Here is a 20,673-nt window from a genome sequence, read left to right on the forward strand (position 1 = left end):
TGCTGACGACAGCGTTATGTTGACTCCTATTGCCCTAACCAACACTCTTACACTTCTACATCTCGTTCCAAGCTTGCAAAAACAAATGAAACATTACTTTAAATTTATTAAATCCCACAGAGCTCCCTTTCGCGCCGAAGGTCATCTAGTTTCCACCAGGGGGAAGCCTCTGGGTACTTTTTACCGAAGCCACCCGAAGCGTGTCGTGAGAGGCCCCCGCCGTTCACCCCGTCCTCCCAGGATTAGGGCTGCACAGCTATGCCATTCGCAGGGCGCCGACCACCGAGAACCGCCGCCCGGGAGGCTAGAGCGGCGGTCTCGATGCGCGGGCTCGTGACGTCACTGCATCGCGCCGGCGCCGCCTGCATCCCAGCCTCCGAGCTTCCGGGAGGGAAGCTTGTGGTTGAGCATCGTGAAATCGGCCGGAATAGACTCCGGTGCTGACTGGCGGCTACCTACCCTGCGGTTTCGGGTGGTGCCCGCCAGAATGTCCCACTTGGAGAGCCTGGTGCTCTGTCGAGAGGCTCAGGTGTCCACCTTGCAGTCCCTGTTTGGAGAGGTATTGTGGTCAGACCGTTACCCAGCGCGTCCTGGGTCCGTTGCGGGGTAGTGTGTGGATGGCGAGACGGCAGACCATCATCTCTTACCCAGAGAAACCTCTCAGTCCGTTTCAGAGGCGGCAGAGGAAGGGCTGGCTGCTCCCTGAGACCTTTTCTAAGAGGTCCTTTCAATGGGGCCGTGCTTTGCCGATTATGTGAGCCCCAGATAGCTTCTGCAGGTTGCTACTGCACAAGCTTTATGGAAGAAGTCTGTTTGCAGAGTGTTTATTAAGTGCAACTTCACCCCTTGCAGTGTGGTATAGATTAAGTCAAATACAGAGAGGATAATGCTGTATTTTAGCCTTTAAAATCCTGCAGCTTTTCCAGAATTATAAAAGCCTGGAGCGGTCTCATCTGGATTTCTCTCTCCCTGCCTAGCAGATGAGATGCTTTAGATGGGAGAACTCCACTGAAAGGAACACAGCTAGAGATTGCTTTTCATAGACAGGGGTACCGTTCATTTCTCGTGTGCCTTTTGCATTGTTCTCATTAGTTAGAATTAATTTCACTTCGATCTTTGAAGCACGATTAATAAAAACTCAGAGAGAGAAATTGGGGTTCAACCTGAAGAACCAAAAAGCAGCCAGCCACTGACTCTTACCTCGACCTCAGTCCTAAATGGCGATCCTGCCTCCAGGAATCTAAGAGCTGTCTCCTCCTGTCTTCTAATCCTCTCGGGCTGGTATTAAAGGCATGCACCACCCAGTTTCTTTGGCAACTAGTGTGGCTACTGGGATTAAAGATGTGTGTTACTACTGCCTAGCTGTAAGGCTGACCAGTGTGGCTGTCTTATTTTCCCAATTCCCAGGCAAGCTTTATTAAAATACATTTGGAATGCCACTACAGATCTTATCTGGAATGTGAGTTAATGCAAATATCCACTTAGTTTGTTTTTAAAAATGTACTTTCATCCAGCTGAGTGTTGGATGGAGGCTAAAGTGACCTATGAAATATTAGTGACCCATCTAAAAGGGTCAGATCAGTTAAGCTAGAGATCAGCTGCATCGACTTTTCTAATTTTAGTGCTTTCAGTTAGAGTTACCCATATTATTGAAATACATACTTGGTAGTGCTCTATACATTCCTTCACTACACTTGATACACCCAGATTACTCCAACCAAAAGTACTCAGAGAGAGGAGTACTTTTAGCAAATTATGTTTAACAAAAGCAGTGTTTTTCTTCAAGGAAGTTTGCATGTGGAAAATACAAAGAGCCACTATAGCAAATACCAAACAATAATAACAATCCCAAAATAACAACAACAAACAACTAGCTCATGATTCTTAGATGATGATTGTTTGTTTAGCAAGTGTATATTATCTGAGCACCTTCATTGTGGAAGTCACTGTGCCAGATTCTGGCTTATTACAAATGTTGGGGAGGTTTTTGAAGGTGAAAAGTAACAGTGTAAGAGATCTTTTTAACTCTAGGTACAATATAAAAGTTGTTATAAGGGGGAATGTGCTGGTTACTGTTGTCATCTGGGAAGAGAGACCCTCAATTAAGGAAATGCCTGCAACAGATTGTCTGTAGGCGACATTTTCTTGATTAGTGATTGATGTGGGAGGGCCCAGCCCACTGGGGAAGGTGGTCTGAGCCATAAAGAAATGAAACTGAGCAAGCTATGGGGAGCAATCCAGTAAGAAGCCTTCCTCCATGGCCTCTGCATCAGTTCCTCATCCCAGGTCCCTGCCTTGAGTTTCTGTCCTGACTTCTCTTCATGATGAACTATAATTGAAGCTGAAATAAACCCCTTCCTCCCCAAGTTGCTTCTAGTCGTGCTATGACAGCGATAGGAACCTGGTAGGGCAGGGAATGTTGTATTAGGCACCAAATAGTAGATGTAAGCAAGTGTGGAAGCATAAAGCAGATTTCTAGCTTTGAAAAAAACTGTCGAGGGTGGCCATAAGCTTCCTTTCTGCTTATGAAATGGTATCTGAAATAATTTCTAAAATTTAGGTCTCTCTAGTAAATTTTAACCCTTCAGAGTCTCACCTGTCTTTAACTGATGTCTGCACTGTTCAGTATCTTATAGTTATTGGTAATTAATGGCTATCTCACAAATATTGATATTGTTGGATAGGCCAGGAAAACATTTGACACTTAGTTTGCTTCTGACAAAGCCATCTCTGCATATGCGTTTTAACTTTTTGTGGTGCTAGGGATCAAATCTAGGACCTTACTCTAAGCAAGTGATATACCACTGAACTATACCCCTGTATCTGATATTGCTATGTAGATTTCATCAATGTTTGATTTGAGGAAATATCTACACTTATGCCAAGATAAATAATTATGCATAATCAGAAGTATTTAAGATTTCCTAGGACTAAGACTTCAAAAAATGTCTCGTGTTTCATTGTTTTAGTTTTAAAACAATAAAATGTATAATGGAATTGTAGCCTACAAGGACATTAGATTCTTTGAAAATATTTAAAATATAGTATAGGCGAAATTGCCCATGAAAAAAATCTCTTAAATCTCTTAGAAAGTTGAGAATACAAGGGTTTGTATGTGCAAACCCATGTAATAGTAAAATTACAGTTATATGATACATGGCTAATAATGGCCACATATAATTTTTCAAGATAATTTCACAAGGGAAAGTGCTTTGAGTTGAATTCAAGTTGAGAATACTAAGATTTTACCTGTATGCATCATTGAAATAACTTGGGTTTAGTATTATACTGTACCAATAGAACTTTCTTACCAGTGGGTAAATGCTCATTTCTGGATTCATACAGACATAAACTGGGCCTTTCTTTCCTAGAGACATCATTTCAGCTTTCCGTCCATCTTTATTTACGGACATACTGCCAGCGGGAAGACCTATGTGACACAAACTTTGTTGAAGGCGTTAGAGGTAAGGCTGCCCCTGAGCCTGATGTTAATGGACCTTCATTCCTGCATTGCTGGAGAGGGGGTGGATCAGATGACTTACTCTGATTTTCCTTTCTCTAAGTATCATCAGCTATAGAAAGCATTTCTACCCAGATTTTGTTGGAATACTTTGGATGTGTATAAGCCTCAAAAGCTATTAGTTACTAACATAAATCCTGACAGTAAAAACTTCTCAGTTGGGCTACATTTTTCTCTCTTTGGTGCCTAGTAGTTAGTAGTAGGATAAACAAGTAATAGCTTTTAAAAATGTTAAAATTTACTTTTTAACACAAGATGTCTGCTTTTCACTCTTTACTCTTAGTATTGATTCTGATCTTTCTGACTTTTGCATGTGTACAGCCACACATACCCTCATCCAGCTCTTTTCCTATTTCCTGTCTGAATGACCTTCACCATTGACACTGGATTTAAAAACAAAAACTCCTTCATATCCTTGAACAGTCGGATAAGCACATTCCCTCGTGGAGACAGGTCTTCGTCTGTGCCACTCATGGCCACTCTCAGTTCCACTTCCCTTTGTTGTTCCTAGGATTTCTGCACAGTGGCTTCCCTGGCTGCAAACTGGGGCAAGTACACAACCTTTGGAATAAGTAAATGTTAACCCATGAAGAACACATTCCCGTGTAGTATTATAAGCAGTTAGTAACGCTTAGATGCTGTTTATGAATATTATCACACAACTGTTATATCCTGAGCTGGCAGTAAGCAGTATCTATTGGAATGGGCATGGCTGTGATCTTGAGCAACTGAGTACAGAGAAACAGATGTGCAGGCCACAGGCTCTGGTCTCACCTCAGCTCCGAGGACGCGTGTTTGAGATGGCCTCCTGAAATGCAGAGTTCCTGCTCCGTTTCAGCTTTGGCCTGCGTTGCTCCTACGTCTTGGAATGACCGTCCTCTACGCACTTGCTCTCCTTCTGATATCCTGTTGATTGATTATTTATTTAGCCGTGTTTTTTTCTACTTCTCTGGGAAGTGCTTCCTGACTTCCAATGCTGTTAAAATACACCCCTGTTTTGTGACTCATCAAGATATTTAGTCTTAACTGTAATTTCTTTTTTGTATTGTGTTTCCTGGATGTAATTTTTTAAAAAAATACATGTACATACATATAGATACACACACATAAACACACACACACGTATCATCCCCACAAGCACAGTGCTTGGCAAATTTTAAGTTGTAGATACTACTCTTTGATCCCAAAGATCAACTGGCATTTTAAACACAAAGATGTTGCATTTCATATCTGACTTCAGAATCTGAACATATAAGGTGTTTGGTCACCAATTTGTTTTTGAAAGCTTATGTATGACGTATCCAGAGAATACATGTTGAATAAAAGCATGTAAGGAAGTTTTATGTTTAAGGAATGAATTATGCTTTTACTATTTTGTTACTTTTGCAATAACTTAATCAATGTTAGATATGACTATTACTGCTTCTGTTATAGATACCAAAACATGTGCTTAGAAAAAAATGCTGTTATTTGAGTCACGAATAGCACGAAAGTAGCAAGATATTATGAGTAGTCTACCTAAGGAAATATTGATGGTACCTCTCTAGTAAATAAATGTAACCTGCTAGGACGCAAATTCTTCAGTAAGGAAAATTCCCACTAGGAATTTTAAATTTCAAAAGTAATAGGTTTCTTTATACTCATACTTAAAGAGGAAAATATAAGTTTACTTTGGGTCTAGAGGAAGACAGATGAGAAACTCAAATCACAGAAGTGAGTGTAAGGATATTTTAAGGGACAGTAATTCATCATGGCCTTTATCACCCCGAGACCTCGAGGAACCTTAGAGTACACTGTTGCCAGAACCCAGCAAGCGCAGTAGCCCTAGCTCGGGCCTTTGGTAGCAGAATGCAGACACTGCCAGCGTGCAGTGAGGAGGGAAGAGATGCTGGTAGCAGAATGCAGACACTGCCAGCGTGCAGTGAGGAGGGAAGAGATGCTGGTAGCAGAATGCAGACACTGCTAGTGTGCAGTGAGGAGGGAAGAGATGCTGGTAGCAGAATGCAGACACTGCTAGTGTGCAGTGTCGAGGGAAGAGATGCTGGTAGCAGAATGCAGACACTGCCAGTATGCAGTGTCAAGGGAAGACATGCTGAACTTCTTTCCTCAGCAGCTCTGCTTCAGTCCCTAGCTGCCTCTTCCTGTTGGCTTTTCTAACCCCAGCGTGATGTTGTCATTTATACTGGCCAGGAGGATTCTGGGGCCCAGGGTGGTGGAGAGCCCAGGGTGCCCAGGGACGATCAGCAGAAACTATGCTTTTGTTTACTCTGTTCCGGTTTTGTTTTTCAGCTCCCGCATGCCTTTGTGAACTGTGTGGAGTGCTTTACTTTGAAGCTACTTTTGGAACAAATTCTAAACAAGTTGAGTCATCTCAATTCTTCAGAGGCCGAATGTCCTACAGAACTAACCTGTGAAACATTTAATGACTTCGTTCGATTGTTTAAGCAAGTGACCAGTACTGAAAATCTCAAGGATCAGACTGTATATATTGTAAGTAATTTAACGTGATTATATCATCTTTCATTTGAAAACTGATTGTGCCGTAGATCCACTTCCATATATTTATTTTGAGTCTTATTTTGTATAGAGCTCCGTGGAAGGTGCTTTAGTGATACAAACACATGTTAGAACGAGTGCCAAAAGGGGCCTTTGCTTAACAGAATTGCATATCCACAGAGAGCCATCTCTGTAGAAGTTGAAATATCTAAATATAGTGTATAGAAGTTGTCTCAGGGAAGGGTGGTTACATGATGTAACTGATAGAAGATGAGAAGGATTGGTTCACACAGAATTTGTAGGCTTAGTGAGATTAGGAGAGAGAGAGAGAGCATGCGCTAGCACATACTCTGAGGTAAGTACCGAAGAAGCATTTGTTATTGGCTAAACATTAGGGTAGAAAAGTATACAGATATTTGGTGTAGAACAAGTTTAGACTGGTCTGTAACTAAAAATCTGTAAGCTTTACTACTTAGAAAATAATAAAGAAGTTGGTTAAGAATTTTTCTGTTTATTAAAATTTTTCTGATTATTGTGGCTTACAAATTGAGAATCTACTAGAATACCTTACTATAAATCATTAAGAATAATATTTATATCTCAGTTTTTCTTTTGAATCATAGTTATCTGATAATAGCTTTTGAAGAAGGATCATAAATTAGCATAATGAAGTAATGAGTTATAACAGTTAATCATTATCAGATTAAAAGAATAGACTCTTAATTTGCTATTTCTGCTTTGTATTTTTTTCACTAAAGTGGAACAATTCTTTTGAGTTAGTGTTCTAGCTTAGAGAGTTATTTAAATGGAGATTGTTGAGAAATTTCCTAATGAGGATGTATAGTCGAAAAACTACTTTATATCTTTATTGTAGTAAATTGTACCTTTAGTTTGCCAAAACTAAGAATTGAATATTTAAATATAATTATTCTCATACGTTGTTGCAAGATAAAATATCTGGATTATTCAGGGAAACTATCCTGAATCTTAATTTTATTCCTAATTTAAATGATTATATAATTTGCAAGAAGATTTATTATTAAAGTGTGAATGTTTATGGTATTAAAATGGGTTCTTTTTTGGGGGAGAGAGGACTTTAGTTCCCACAGGTAATGCACTAGATAACACAGAACATCTTGTCACATTTTAAAGTTAGGAGACTCTCACTGACTACTAGGGTTGTTATGGAGAGCATGGGAGCCAATTTGAAGAGGCTCATACTGCCCAGATATAAGACAATTTGACTAAGTTAATAAGACATTTTGAGGAGGAGTTAAGTCAAGCTGGTACTGACCTGGGAGCTTCCCCTCTGCCTGGCTCTCACACTGTCATGTGCTCGCAGGCTGCTGGAGGAGAAAAGTCGTCAACCGCCTTACCTCGCTGTGAACCCTGTGAGCTACAGTAACAAGTAGCCTGGCAGGATATGGCCGTTGGTGCAATAGTAATGTCTTGGGGGGATCCAGTCACTTTCTGGTTAGACTTAAGGCCTATTCCTTAGGAGGAAACTACAGTAAGCTTGGTCAGAACCTGTGGCCTGAGAAGTCAAAGGCCCAAAGGGAGAACCTGGTGTTGTTCCTTTGCTGAATGGACATAGTATCAAACTGCCTTCTAAATAAACGCTTGTCTTCCTACCCGTAGATTAGCACAGCTAAGAGCTCACTAGAGAAGCTTCTTTTTTTTCCCCCAGGCACTTAGAGTTAGTTGGTCAGAAGTACAGAGAATAAGTGACTATGGAATCTCAGCCCTAAATAGAAATCTGTATACCTCCAGGACAGAGATTGGGCAAACCAGGGTTATGAAGCCATGTACTAGGATCAGCTGTGGCTGTCTGCAAAGATCAAGCCAGCAGCATTCCATGTTTGAGGAGGAGCTCATGAGGTCGCTATCCCTCATTGTGAGCAGGGCGTGGGTAAATGCAATCCAGGAGGAGTTTGAGACAAGTGGGGTGCCAGTGGTTAAATACATTGTATTCATATGTGAAGTTCTAAAAGAATTAACTTTAAATTTTTTTTTTAAATATTTATTTATTTATTATGTATACAATATTCTGTCAGTGTATGTGCCTGCAGGCCAGAAGAGGGCACCAGACGTCATTACAGATGGTTGTGAGCCACCATGTGGTTGCCGGGAATTGAACTCAGGACCATTGGAAGAGCAGGCAGTGCTCTTAACCGCTGAGCCATCTCTCCAGCCCTTAACTTTAAATTTTTTAAATGAGTTGAATGACTAGGAACATATTAGATAAATAGTTAAAAAAATGTCACAAAGCTCTAATTTATTGATTACCTGGAGATGTAATTTACTACTGCACTGCAGTACTCAAGTAATAGCCCCAAGAAGACACCAAGTCCTAATCCTGAGCCCTGGAAATACTACTTCATTTGGAAAAAGGCTCTTACGGTGGAGAGATCCACCCAGATTATCTGGGAGGAAGCAGACTCTGATCCTAAATGTCAGTAGATAGAGATACCTAAGTGTGCTACACAGGTGGACAAGACCAGACTGTAAAAGCTGCAGGAAATCAGAAGGTTGAGGATATTTGCCTTTAGGACTGGAATGATGTGGGTAACAAGCCGCATTATTCCAGTACCACAGAGATCGAGCTACCAGAAGATGGAAAAGGCAGGAGCTGGTTTTCTCCTGGAGCCACTGGAGTTACCATAGTGCTGCTAATACCTTAATTTGGCTTGGTGAAACTGTCTTTAAGTTTTTGGCTTCCAAGAACTGTGAGAAAATAAATTTTAAATCTGTTTTAAGCCATTAGGTCTGTAGTAATATTACAAAAAAAATGGGCAAAAACTCAGAATAAGAAATTGGTAATTGGGGGAAATCAAGTATTTTTCCTTTTGTCCTGTATGAACGCATGCATTCATGAATCTTGACCCATCCATGCTACTAATGAGGCATTTTTGGGGGACAAGTCTGGAAATTTTTGAGTATTGGCTATTTGATGATAGTAAGAAATAATGCCAAATTTTAAAGTGTATGATAATGTGACTGGTTATTTTTTTTAAGGAGTACTCATATGACTTCATTGGTCAGTTTTAATAGTTATTAACATGACTAAACTCATCACCATTCTGCTCTTCTATTTTATATGATGTTATTCATAAATGTCCACTGTATATATCTAGTGCCTGTATGTTTTAGGAAACATTATGGCAAAAGTATTATAACTTTGAACAAAACTTAATCTTAGAGTTATCTAGCAGGTTTTTTTTGTTTTTTGTTTTTTTTTTTTGGTTTTTCGAGACAGGGTTTCTCTGTAGCTTTGGAACCTGTCCTGGAACTTCCTTTGTAGACCAGGCTGGCCTCGAACTCACAGAGATCCGCCTGCCTCCGCCTCCCGAGTGCTAGGATTAAAGGCGTGTGCCACCAACTCCTGGCTTAGCAGTTTAAACATTGCATGTGTAGCTGTAAAGTTTAATCAAGAAAAGTTCTGTGTGATAAATTTTAGAATATACTTCTGTCTTTCTTGGGTAATAAAGACTTGTAATTTTTAGAAGTGGGGGATGGAGTCAGAGCACTTCCCACCCTGTGTTGTGGTAGTACAATTAGAAATATAGCAATGACGTGTTTTCTCTTTGGGTATTTGGATTAAAATTTGTTATTAGCAATCTGTTTTTAGCTTAATCTCTTTGAAATATGTTTTTAAGTGTAAATAACCTTTTGAAAGTAAATTTAAGCTTACTTTAAAACGCTACATTTTTTTTCTTTGTAACATGGAAAGTTTAAAAATCTTACAGTATGTTATTCTTTATAAAATACATTATGAACTGATTTTCATGTAAACATCTCTTTAAGGTTCTGGATAAAGCTGAATATCTAAGAGACATGGAAGCAAATCTTTTGCCTGGGTTTCTTAGGTTACAAGAATTGGTAAGTAATATACAGAGTGGGTTTCCCTCAATAGATCATATGTTCCCTCCCCAGTATGTTGTTATGATTAAAGTTCAGTCTTTTCCCATAGTGGTATTAATTTGTGATTTGGTAGACTTAATAAATTATTTTAGCTTTCAATTATAAGTAATTTGCCGTCTATTAAAGAATTTCGAGTGTTTAGTCATTAATGAGAGAGGGCTAGACATTGAAATCTACACGTTCCTTCATTTTGATCTACAGAAGTTATGATGTAGTTATTCTGATCGTCTGGTTTGCTCTCTGCTAGCCACTCTGTCAGCGTGCAGCTCTTCACTCTGCTATTATGGTCTCACTGAACTGTCTGTCTTAAGTCAACTGCAGTTGTCATGATAGCAGGAAAGATTGAATATGCACATTATCAGTGGTTACAGGGGAAAAGCACAGAGATTTGAATAACTTGAAGAAAGAAAATTGGTAAGAAAATTCAGTCCTCACTTAGTATCACGCCATTCAGGGACGCTGGGTTCCGGATAGTTGTGTATATCCCGTTAGGGTTTTACTCACCAAGACAAGAGCTGTTTAAGCACAACAGTACCATTGTCCTCTTCAATCAAGAGTAATTTAGACCTCGTTGATTTTGTGGCTGATTATATGCTTATTTTGTTTTATTATTTTATCAGTGGTTTGAACATAAATAGATTATACTTTCTAGCTATATGTTCATTTGTACTAAAGTGTTTAGTAGCATTGTACTGAGAGCCAAGGCAGAATCTTCCATAACCCTCCCAACTGTAAAACAGCCGGGGACCAGCTGTTGACAAACATGAGCTGACTGGGGTTTTTCTGATTCAAGCGGTTACAGTGCTGCAGGTTTAAGAGACTTCCCAGTGCTGCTGAAATGCTGTGTCCTGCAGGTAGGCAGAGTTGGGTGGAGAGCTAGAGAGAGCAGTGCAGTGAGTATGAGGCTCTCGTGGTCCTCGTTTAGGAAGAGTCTGTTGTACTAAGAGCGGTGGGCTAAGTTCCTAGCACCCGGCCGCCCGCATGGCTAGCTTATGTCCCGAAATAATTACACGGAAACTGTATTCTTTTAATCACTGCCTGGCCCATTAGTTCCAGCCTCTTATTGGCTAGCTCTTACATATTGATCTAACCCATTTCTAATATTCTGTGTAGCACCATGATCTGGTGGCTTACCAGGGAGATCTTAACCTGCGTCTGTGTCTGGTGGGCGAATCATGGCGACTCCTGACTCGGCTTCTTTCTCTCAGCATTCTCTTCTGTCTACTCCACCCACCTAAGGGTTGGCCAATCAAATGGGCCAAGGCAGTTTCTTTATTAAATGAAAGTAACTCCTCCATCATTTGTAACTCCTCCATCAAGAGTTGGGTGGAGAGCTAGAGAGAGCAAGCAGTGAGTCCATCTTGGGGTCTGTGGCTCTCATGGTCCCCATTTAGTTGGGTAGAGAGCTAGAGAGAGCAAGCAGTGAGTCAACCTTGGGGTCCGTGGTTCACTCTTAGTGATCACTGCTGTTACAAGGTGCCTGCCTGTTTTCAGTCCTCATTTTGGTCTTTGTTCATATGTTTTGTTTTTGTAGGTGTTTGTGTGATGTGGAATGCCCTTTTGTATATGTGCTACTTTTATTGATTGATGAATAAAGGTGTTTCAGCCAATGGCTTAGCAGAGTAAAGCCAGATGGGAAATCAGAAGAATGATATTTAGGAAGAAAAAGCAGAGTCAGGGAGATGCCATGTAGCTACCAAAGGAGAAAGATGCCTCCTGGTAGGCCACAGCCTTGTGGTGATACATAGATTGATAGAAATGGGTTAATTTAAGGTATAAGAGCTAGCTAGAAATATGCCTGTGACATCAGCCAAACAGTATTGTAATTAATATAGTTTCTGTGTGATTATTTGGGTCTGGGCGGCTGGGACGAACGCACAGTCTCTGCTTACATTTGTGTTTTTTGTAGTCCTTGAGTCATTGTTTCGCACAGTTGCTACCTAGACTTTATTCTCACCCTTCATGTTTTCTCTACATACCTAGTAATGGTATTGAGGTGACCATGACAATAATAAGGACTTCCACTTTTGTTTCACTTATAGAAACTACTAGGAGAAAATTTGAGGTTTTATTATAATCTCTACTGAGAAAGGGAACCATCAGTTTAACAATTCTGAGAGTTTACTTGATTTTGAATTGTATTCCATTTCAGAGGAACTTAATAAAAGCATTTTCTATTTTTTACATTAAGTGTCTGAGTCAAAGGAAATTTAAATTATGATAAAACATTGTATACTGGAAGTATTTTAAGATGAACAGTTGAAAATACTACAGATTTCAAATCATTGATCTTGTTTTTTTTTTTCAACTTCTCGATATATATTTAACTTTTATAAAATTATGAGATGCCTCTTTGAACTGGCAGGATGGCACCTGCACCTGCCACCAAGCCTGGTGCTCCACATTCGCTACCTGGAACCCTGATGACCACAGAGACCCACACATTGTCCTTTCGGCTGCACGCTCGACCTACGCATGTGAACACACTAAATAAATAAGTAGGAATAAATCTGATGATTTTTGCGTGAGCTTTATGATCAGGAATGTGGATAGAGCATACTTTTAAGCCTAAATAAATTCAGAATTATTTTTTTTTTTAAATCAGTAAGTTTCTAAGGTAAAAGTAGTCAGAAACTCTTCTTTGGGGCTGGTGTATAGCTTGGTGGTAGAAAGTTGGTCCTGCATTTACGAGAAGTAAAGTCTCTTCCTGGGGGCTCCCTGCAGGTCTCCAGGCAGTGATGCTTTGGGAAGAGATCATGAAAACCCAGGCAGAGCGACTTCCTCTGCCTGGATCAGACTTCAGGGAGTCTAATGAGGCGGGTCATTGTCAGCATGTTTAAAACAGTGCAGTCTGGGGAAAGGTTTCCAGGTAACAGGCAGCCCAGTCCCTCTTTAAAGTGTGATGTAGTTTCTTGTCAGGCTATTCATGAATCACCAGCTCCCAGACAGTGACACAGAGACTTATCATTATTAATTATGAAAACTTGGCCTTAGCTCAGGCTTGTCCTCAGCCAGCTCTGATAAGTCAAGTTAACCTGTTTCTGTTAATGCATGTTCTACCACGTGGCCTGGTTACCTCTGCTCGGTACCTTATGAGCAACTTCTCCCTGGCGTCTCTCTAGCATACTCCTCCTCTTCCTCTGTCTCCCCAAAAGTCCTGCCTAGCTGTTAGCCATTCAGCTCTTTATTAAACCAGTCACGGTGTCACATCTTCACACAGTGTAAATTACAGAGAAACTCTTGCACAGTACGTGTGCCCATGAGGGTGGGTGGGTTCTATAGTGTGGTCTCTGACCCATAGCATGGAGGTCAGCAGGCCATAAGGTACCTGTGATGTCTCCTCTCAGGGTAGGTAATGGTCTGGGGGGGGGGGGGTGTTTTATGTCCTCCGCTGAGGAGACGCCCCTGTGTGAAAACATTCCTGGTTCTTTCAGTGTGAGTGCAGGACCCCTGTGTGATAACATTCCTGGTTCTTTCAGTGCTTCCCTGTGAGCAAAAGGACCTCTGTGCTCCTTCATAAAGATGATCAGTTTCTCTGTGGAATTATTTATTCATTAAGTTCAGCTGTTTTTGTTAATCAAAGGAATTATTTTTCTAAGTAATGCAAAACAGCATACAAGAACCGCATTTGCTAGGAATCAAATAGTAGATTTTCCCCAAAATGTAGTGCAATTTACATATGAAATTGGATCCTAAGAATGCTTACAGACCAGAACAGATACCACATCTGCATTGTTAGCCAAAAAGAATTTGGGAAAAGGAAAGCCTGTGTGGAAAAGGAAGGGTGTCAGGATGAGTTCTAGCTGGTGCTCAGGCGTTTGTGACGAGTCTCTTAAAGAATAATGGGCACATTCAGCTTTCATTATTGCTTTTGGTAAACTAAGTGAAATTTTTAAATATATTTCAAAAGATAACCTCTTTTACTTAGCATTGGTGATTTAGAGGGATATTATTAGTTACAGTTATTTGTATTTTTAATATATAGTGGCCATTAATGTTTCTCAGTAATTTGAAAACGAACAGAAAGTTTTAGTATTTCTTAATAATATGAAGTTATACAATATGACAAATCTTTTATCCAACTCCATGTTTCTTTTTTTCTGAGTTGCTGTAAATATTTTAATGATGGGAAATACCTATCAAGATTTTAGAAAATTCTCACAGGATTTTGTCTTAATTTTTCCAAGCAGATGTGTTTCTTAGTATCTACAGAATATGTTCTTGCGTGACCGCTCTGGTGCTTGTGAATAACTGAGATGTTGATTAACCTACAGTTTTATGGAAATTTCAAGCAATTATGTATGAAAATTTGCAAATGGTTGAGCTCCCTGATTAGGTTTTCTAAATATGGTTTATTAATATGCAAATAATTTATTGTGTATGTTAAGCTTTGCAGAATTCAGTTGAAGATAAATGCAAAGGGAATTGCTGCCCTCAGATTCTTAAATACTAAGTTACGTTTCTTCCTTTCTCTTTGCAGACTGACAGAAATGTGACTGTTATCTTTCTCAGTGAGATCATTTGGGAAAAATTTCGTCCAAACACCGGATGCTTTGAACCATTTGTCTTGTATTTCCCCGATTATAGCATAGGTAAGTTTTAATTGTTTGAGCAAATAACCCTTGTCTTTTCTTCAGAACTATATCTTGGTTAGCCTGAGATACTTTGGTATCTTCAGTTGTTTAGTTTTGTTGCCAGTCTCAAAATGCTTGTATTCCTGCATTGCAGAAATTTTATTTTGAAACCGTGAAGGGTCTGCTGTCACTCATCGCTCTCATGTGTTCGCTAGGGTAAACTTTCATCATCTCTAGTTCATTCATATGTGTGTGTCCTGTGACTATAACATCCACACACATCCAAAGAAGCATACGAGATTGGTAACACGTGTTAGAACTGTAGAGAAATCTTTATCATACACCTGGATTAAGTTCCATGTATCTTGAGTCTATAAAATTTTGTCATTGCTGTAACTCTTACTGTGCCTACTGCTAGTTCTTTTGTCTATTTTCTTGGGGTTTATGTTTAATCTTAAATTTTATAGGGTCTAATAATTTATCTCTTTGGACGAACACAATACTTTTGTATTGTTTACTGGCCTTGTACTTTATGAGTCTGAGCTATGATTATACAGAGAGGATACCGCTGACTCGGGTTATAGCTGTGAAGCATAAGGTGCCGAAGCGGACTGTGAGAAAATAGCATCCCGTGATCTTGGCCTTGTTAACACTGTTCCTCTCAGCTCATGAGCTATAAACATTCATTGCCAAGAGCAACACAGCTTTGCCTGTTTTCACAAGAACAGAAACCAAATAACACCTCCTGCTTTAGCTAATTAACTGTTTTTTATTTAAGGGAACTCAAAATAGATGAAAACCTTATTTTTAATAGCTTCTTATCCATACAAATCACAAGATAAGGAAAGAAAGGCTTAATCAAAGGGTTTTAGTAAACAGTTGTTTTTGATCTATGTCACTGCTGACCTGACTTTTCCTGTGACATTTTACTTTCAAATATTGAAAAACTATTTCAAAGTTAAGGAAATTATGAAAATGTACTGTTTTTTCTGCATCATGAAGGTAAAAGTATGATATAATTGTAGAATCTGATTTTTTGTAAGATACAAAGCAACATGGATGGAATTTCAGGAAAAAATTAAATATAGCAGTCTTTCCGATTTTGTCCTGTAGGAAAACAGACCTGTTAAGTGTATGATAAACGGAGTCGTGTTACATCTGTTTATTAAGTTTTAGGACCTTTCTATGCAAAGCATAAGCACTATAATCATACTTTTTCTATTCAAAACTGAAACATTAATTGGTAAACCAAATCATGTGTAGCATGGAGTCAAGGCAAAGGGATTGGCAGCTAACGGGGCCCCGTCATGTTTGCCTGACAGCCGTGCATTTTTAGGGATGTGGCTCTGGTTTCAAGGACACCTTCTCAGGTGTAGCCAGGGCTCCGCTTTGAAAGCCTTTATTACGTGCAGAAGACTGCGTCTCTTAGCCAGGGGCGTGTTTGCTTTGTTCTCCCTCTGAAGACACTATGATGCTTGCTTAGGTGTGGCTTAGTTGTTGTCAGCATACTTAAGTCCTGCTCTGATAACAACATGAAAAAGTCAGGGACTTACAATTTCTTATTACACAAGCTGTGTTCCACATGTGTCCTGTGTTTTCCTTCCTCCTGTAAGCACCTTGGTACTGTGTATTAGACACCTGTAATACTCTTTTGGTTTTAATAAAATAGAAATGTAAGAAAGAAAATAGCTTTTATTATGTAGTCTAATGTGTTTTTGTTATTCTAGATCTATAAATATATAGTTTCTTCTAAGACAGTTCTCAACCTTCTGATTCTGTGAGCCCTTAATATAGTTCCTCATGTTGTGTTGACTCCCAACCATAAAATTATTTTTGTTGCTACTTCATAAGTATAATCTTGCTACTGTAATGAACCATAATGTAAATATGTGTGTTTTCTGATGGTCGTAAGGCAACCCCCATGAAAGGGTCGTTCAACCCCAAAGAGGTCATGACCCACCTGTTGAAAACCACCAATCTAAGCAAAACTTTTAGCCAGTATTTCTTCATAGGCTTTGTCTCCACTTACAACTTTTATTTGCTCCAGGTCTGTGTTATTTATTTTATGTCACTTGATAGTGTCTCATTGGGGTTTCTTTAAATTTATTTTTTTCCTTTACTTTTTTTGATACAGTTTTTATTTCTCTGTCTTTAAATTCACCATCCTTTCCTGAAGTTAATCTTGCCATCCTCTGGAAGTTTTCATCATAGAGCCCTTTTTGCTTTTTCTTTATCTTGTTGATATTTATAATAATCGAACTCTTTGCTTCTTTCATTGTTTTTCCTGCTGGTTTCTTCATTTATCTACCTTTTTATTCTTTACTTATTTATTTAGTTAACGGATGATAGACTTTGTGATTTGAGCATTTTGAGGCTGTTTGATGTATTTGGGAGAAGGGCTCTAGAATTGCCTTTACTCCAGGGCTAGTTGTAGCTTTTTTCCCCAAAGACCTAGCACCTTTTGGACTCTCTGTTCAGTGCCCCATGGTCTTTTGGAATCTCTACTCATGCCTCATCATGGTCTCTGCATTCTGACTAAAAATTAATATAAATTAATAAACCCATGTGACTTTTAGTTCTCATTAATTGCTTTTTGTCCATCTCTCTAATTTCCATTTGTTTTTATTTGGCCTTATTCTGTGCATATACAAATTTATATAAACTCAAGACCTCTTGGCAGACCTAATTTTTGGCATCACTCTGTGCCTTGGATGCACGTCTGTAAACTGAAGCTATCCTAACTCTACCCCGTTCTCCTCCTCCTCAACTCAGTGACTTTATTGAGCTCCCTTGGGACTCTTTGTTCTGTACTCTGGTTAGAGAACCCGGTTGGACCAGGCAGGGGTAGCACATGCCTTTAATCCCAGCACATGGGAAGCAGAGGCAGGCAGATCTCTGTGTATTCAAGGCCAGCCTGGTCCACTGAGAGTTTCAGGACAGCCAGGGCTCCATGGAGTGTGGGGGAGAAAACTGGGTTGATGTTAGGACTCACCTGTTTTCCCTGTTCAGGTACCACAGTCCTTTATTGCATGCCATTTGACATTTGATTATATCCATCCACTGTTAATTATTCATCACCGAAAAGTTCAGTCTATGTTAGATTGACTTTTCCTTCTGTGGTAGGTCTTGCACTCAAAGCAAAATTGTAGGACAAATCAGACCAGTTTCGGGGAGTTGATGGAGCGTCTTTTACATCGGTACAGCTGACTAAACCATCGTCCGTTGGGAATGAACTTGGCCCTCAACCTTTCTCTTCTCCCTGAAGGCCAGCAAGTAGGAGCTCTAGCAGCTGTCTCTCACCTGTCAGCCGTGGAGAGGCCCCAGTCAGGTCACCTTATTAGTGTAAGCTCACGTGTGTTTGGGAAGGAATTAAGCCATCATTTTTGTGCCATGAAGAAAAGAAATACAAATTATTCTATCATAGAATTACACTTTTTAAACTAGTAATCACTTATTTTCTCTAATTATTGTTGGACCTAAATGTTTGTTTTCTTAAAAACATTTATAACATCCTGGAACATAATGATTATGTTTCCATGCTGTTCATTTGAGTGAGTCTGTATTCTGTAAACAGGGAACCTTCAAAAGATCCTGTCTCACGACCACCCTCCAGAGTATTCAGCTGATTTTTATGCCGCCTATATTAATATTCTTCTTGGAGTTTTCTACACTGTGTGCCGAGATCTGAAAGAGCTCAGACATCTGGTAAGTGAGCATTTTGTGTGCGAACACAAACACATGTTTGTGTCCTTTAATATTGTTCCATTTAGAAAATTTTAACACAAGCCAGACTCTGAGAAAATATTTCAGAAATTTGGATAAGGCTTTTTGAGGCTAATATACCTTAAAAGGATTGATGTCTGTGGGTTAGTGCATACTAGACCTGATGAGAAAACTCACATTCAGTATCAGGTCCATGTTTTAATTGTTAGGAGTGTGTGTGTGTGTGTGTGTGTGTGTGTGTGTGTGTGTGTGTGTGTTGTATCTGTTGGTGCACATGTGTGTGGAGCTGGGCGTGCAGAGGCTTGAGGAGACTGATAGTGCCCTGCTCTATCTCTCACTATTTTGAGGCAGGGTCTCTCCAATCCTGGAGCTTACATTTCTCTTCTGGACTGGCAGTGAGGAGACTCCAGTGATGCTCTTATCTCGTCCCTCCTCATCACTGGTGTACAGGTGTGTGCGGCACCCACCCTGGCTCCTTACGTCGGAGCCAGCATTCAAGCTCTAGTCCTCAGAAAAGCAAGTACTTTTAGTTACTGATTCTCTCTCTAGTTACAGAAACTATAGAAACCATTAAAGTAAAAATGAAAAATAGCAGGAAATGTAATAACAAGCGATTTAGTATCCGACTGCTAATTCTTATATCACCTTCCTCCAGTTTTTATTTATGTCGTGACTGGCCTAGGAGCTTACCATTAGAGTATGGCAAGAAGCTTTAATTGTAGATCTTCACTGCCCAGTTAGTGATTTTGTATAAAAGGCTTTAACTTTGACAAAGACTAGAATAGTTGTTTATATTTTGCTAGAAGTTTGGGAAATGATCATGCCTAACTTTTTCCCATTGCTTGGGTTTGGAGTTGTGAAAGGAAGAAGGCGGGAATGTCTTTACCACTGGCAATGCCAGCAGATGTAAGAAGTCCTCACACCCTGAAGAGCGTTGCACAGAACAAAGGGTTCTTATATTTTTCTCTGTGTCTAGGACATGAAGGAGTTGAGACACATACTTTCCATCAGATGCATAGTGTTACTTATTTCAAAGTTTGTAAATGGTATATTTATGAAAATGTCATAAGTAGCCTACATAAAATTCTTTTCAAGCATTTTTTCTGTGTGTGCATTTAAATCTGCATTAGGAGTTTCTATTGTGTAAGTATGTTTTAGAGACTGCCTATATAGGCAACAAAGACAGGAGGAAATAAAATACCATTCTGAATATTCATTTAGCTTTGCTTTCTCTGAAAATGCATTTGGTAATCCAAAATTAGTAATTATAATTGTTAGAAAAGCTAACTAAAGGTGGTATTTTATACTTATCTAATGCCAAACACAGTAGCCTATTTGCTTAACCTGAGTTTGCATATTTTTTAAAACATGTCATACATTTTAACTTTCTTCTATTTCAAACCTTTCCCCTCTAAAATAGCAAGATGAGACTTAGAATAATTAGAAATCACTCAGAGATGGCTAAACTGTTTAGTGAGAGATGGGTGCTCTTTTAAAATGCAACACTAGTGTCTGCTTAGGCTGTCTTGTTTTCTTTGTCCCTTTGGGTAGTGGGAAGAGCTAGTGACTTAGTGATTAAGAGGGTACCAAAATAATAATTGGTAAAATGGAGAGGTGACCAGTTGTTAGTAAAATGTAGTTCATGACTGTGTTTGATGGTGTTGATATATGCTGTAATTTTTTACAGGATAAAGTATTCAATAATTTTAAATTTTATTTTACGAATTGAAATCAGGTTTTAATTTATAGGAAAGTTGCAAGCTTAGAAAAATAACTCACCCCTTTAGAGAAAGTGTTTACCTGATACCTTACTATTTCTGAATACTTTAGTATGTTTCCCTACAGAGACATACTCCCACATAACTATAATACCACAGTCAAAATTAGAGAATTGGTTTGTGGATGAGGGAGAGCTGGAAAGATGGCTCAGTGGGTAAAGTGCTTGACTTACAATTGTGAAGATCTGAATTTGATCCCCACCCAACCTTCCCCTGCCATTCCCCTAAAAGCCGCAATTGATGACGGATGCTTATAATCCCAGAGCTGGAGAGACAGAGATGGGCGGATCCCTGGAGCCCCCTGGTCAGCCAGTGTAACCTATTTGGCCGGTTCCGTGTCTCATAAGGAAGTGTTGACAGCACCTGAAAATGATACCCAGGGTTTTCTTCTGGTCTGTAGATGTATGCATCTGTGTGGTGCAGACAATTAACACACAAAAGAAAATTAATATTCTTACTACAAACTAGTCTTCAGACCCCATTACATATGTTGTCCCAATGAATATTTTCCAGAGCAAAATAATCCAATTCAGAATTGTCAAGTCTCTTGAATTTATTCTCTTCTGAAAACAACTTGTTTTTAATTCCCATGATTTGGAGACCTTTAAGGATTCCAGTCCAGTTGATCCGTAGAGTCCTCTGCTTGTCCCATGTTTCCTCC

General features: G+C 39.4%; 1 protein-coding gene across 3 annotated transcripts in view; it reads left to right on the forward strand.

The window, feature by feature from the left end:
* Positions 1 to 385: 385 nt before the first annotated feature.
* Orc5 (origin recognition complex subunit 5) overlaps positions 386 to 20,673 on the forward strand; it is a 115,237-nt gene continuing 94,949 nt past the window's right edge. For all 3 annotated transcript variants that reach the window (XM_057758596.1, XM_057758597.1, XM_057758598.1), the window contains exons 1-6: positions 386 to 559; positions 3,372 to 3,464; positions 5,810 to 6,010; positions 9,821 to 9,895; positions 14,418 to 14,529; positions 18,086 to 18,216. In XM_057758596.1, the coding sequence (XP_057614579.1) occupies positions 488 to 559; positions 3,372 to 3,464; positions 5,810 to 6,010; positions 9,821 to 9,895; positions 14,418 to 14,529; positions 18,086 to 18,216 (684 nt within the window). In that variant the 5' untranslated portion in view covers positions 386 to 487. The remainder of the gene's footprint in view (positions 560 to 3,371; positions 3,465 to 5,809; positions 6,011 to 9,820; positions 9,896 to 14,417; positions 14,530 to 18,085; positions 18,217 to 20,673) is intronic.

The sequence above is a fragment of the Chionomys nivalis genome, chromosome 26 (genome assembly GCF_950005125.1).
Source record: "Chionomys nivalis chromosome 26, mChiNiv1.1, whole genome shotgun sequence".
NCBI lineage: Eukaryota > Metazoa > Chordata > Mammalia > Rodentia > Cricetidae > Chionomys > Chionomys nivalis.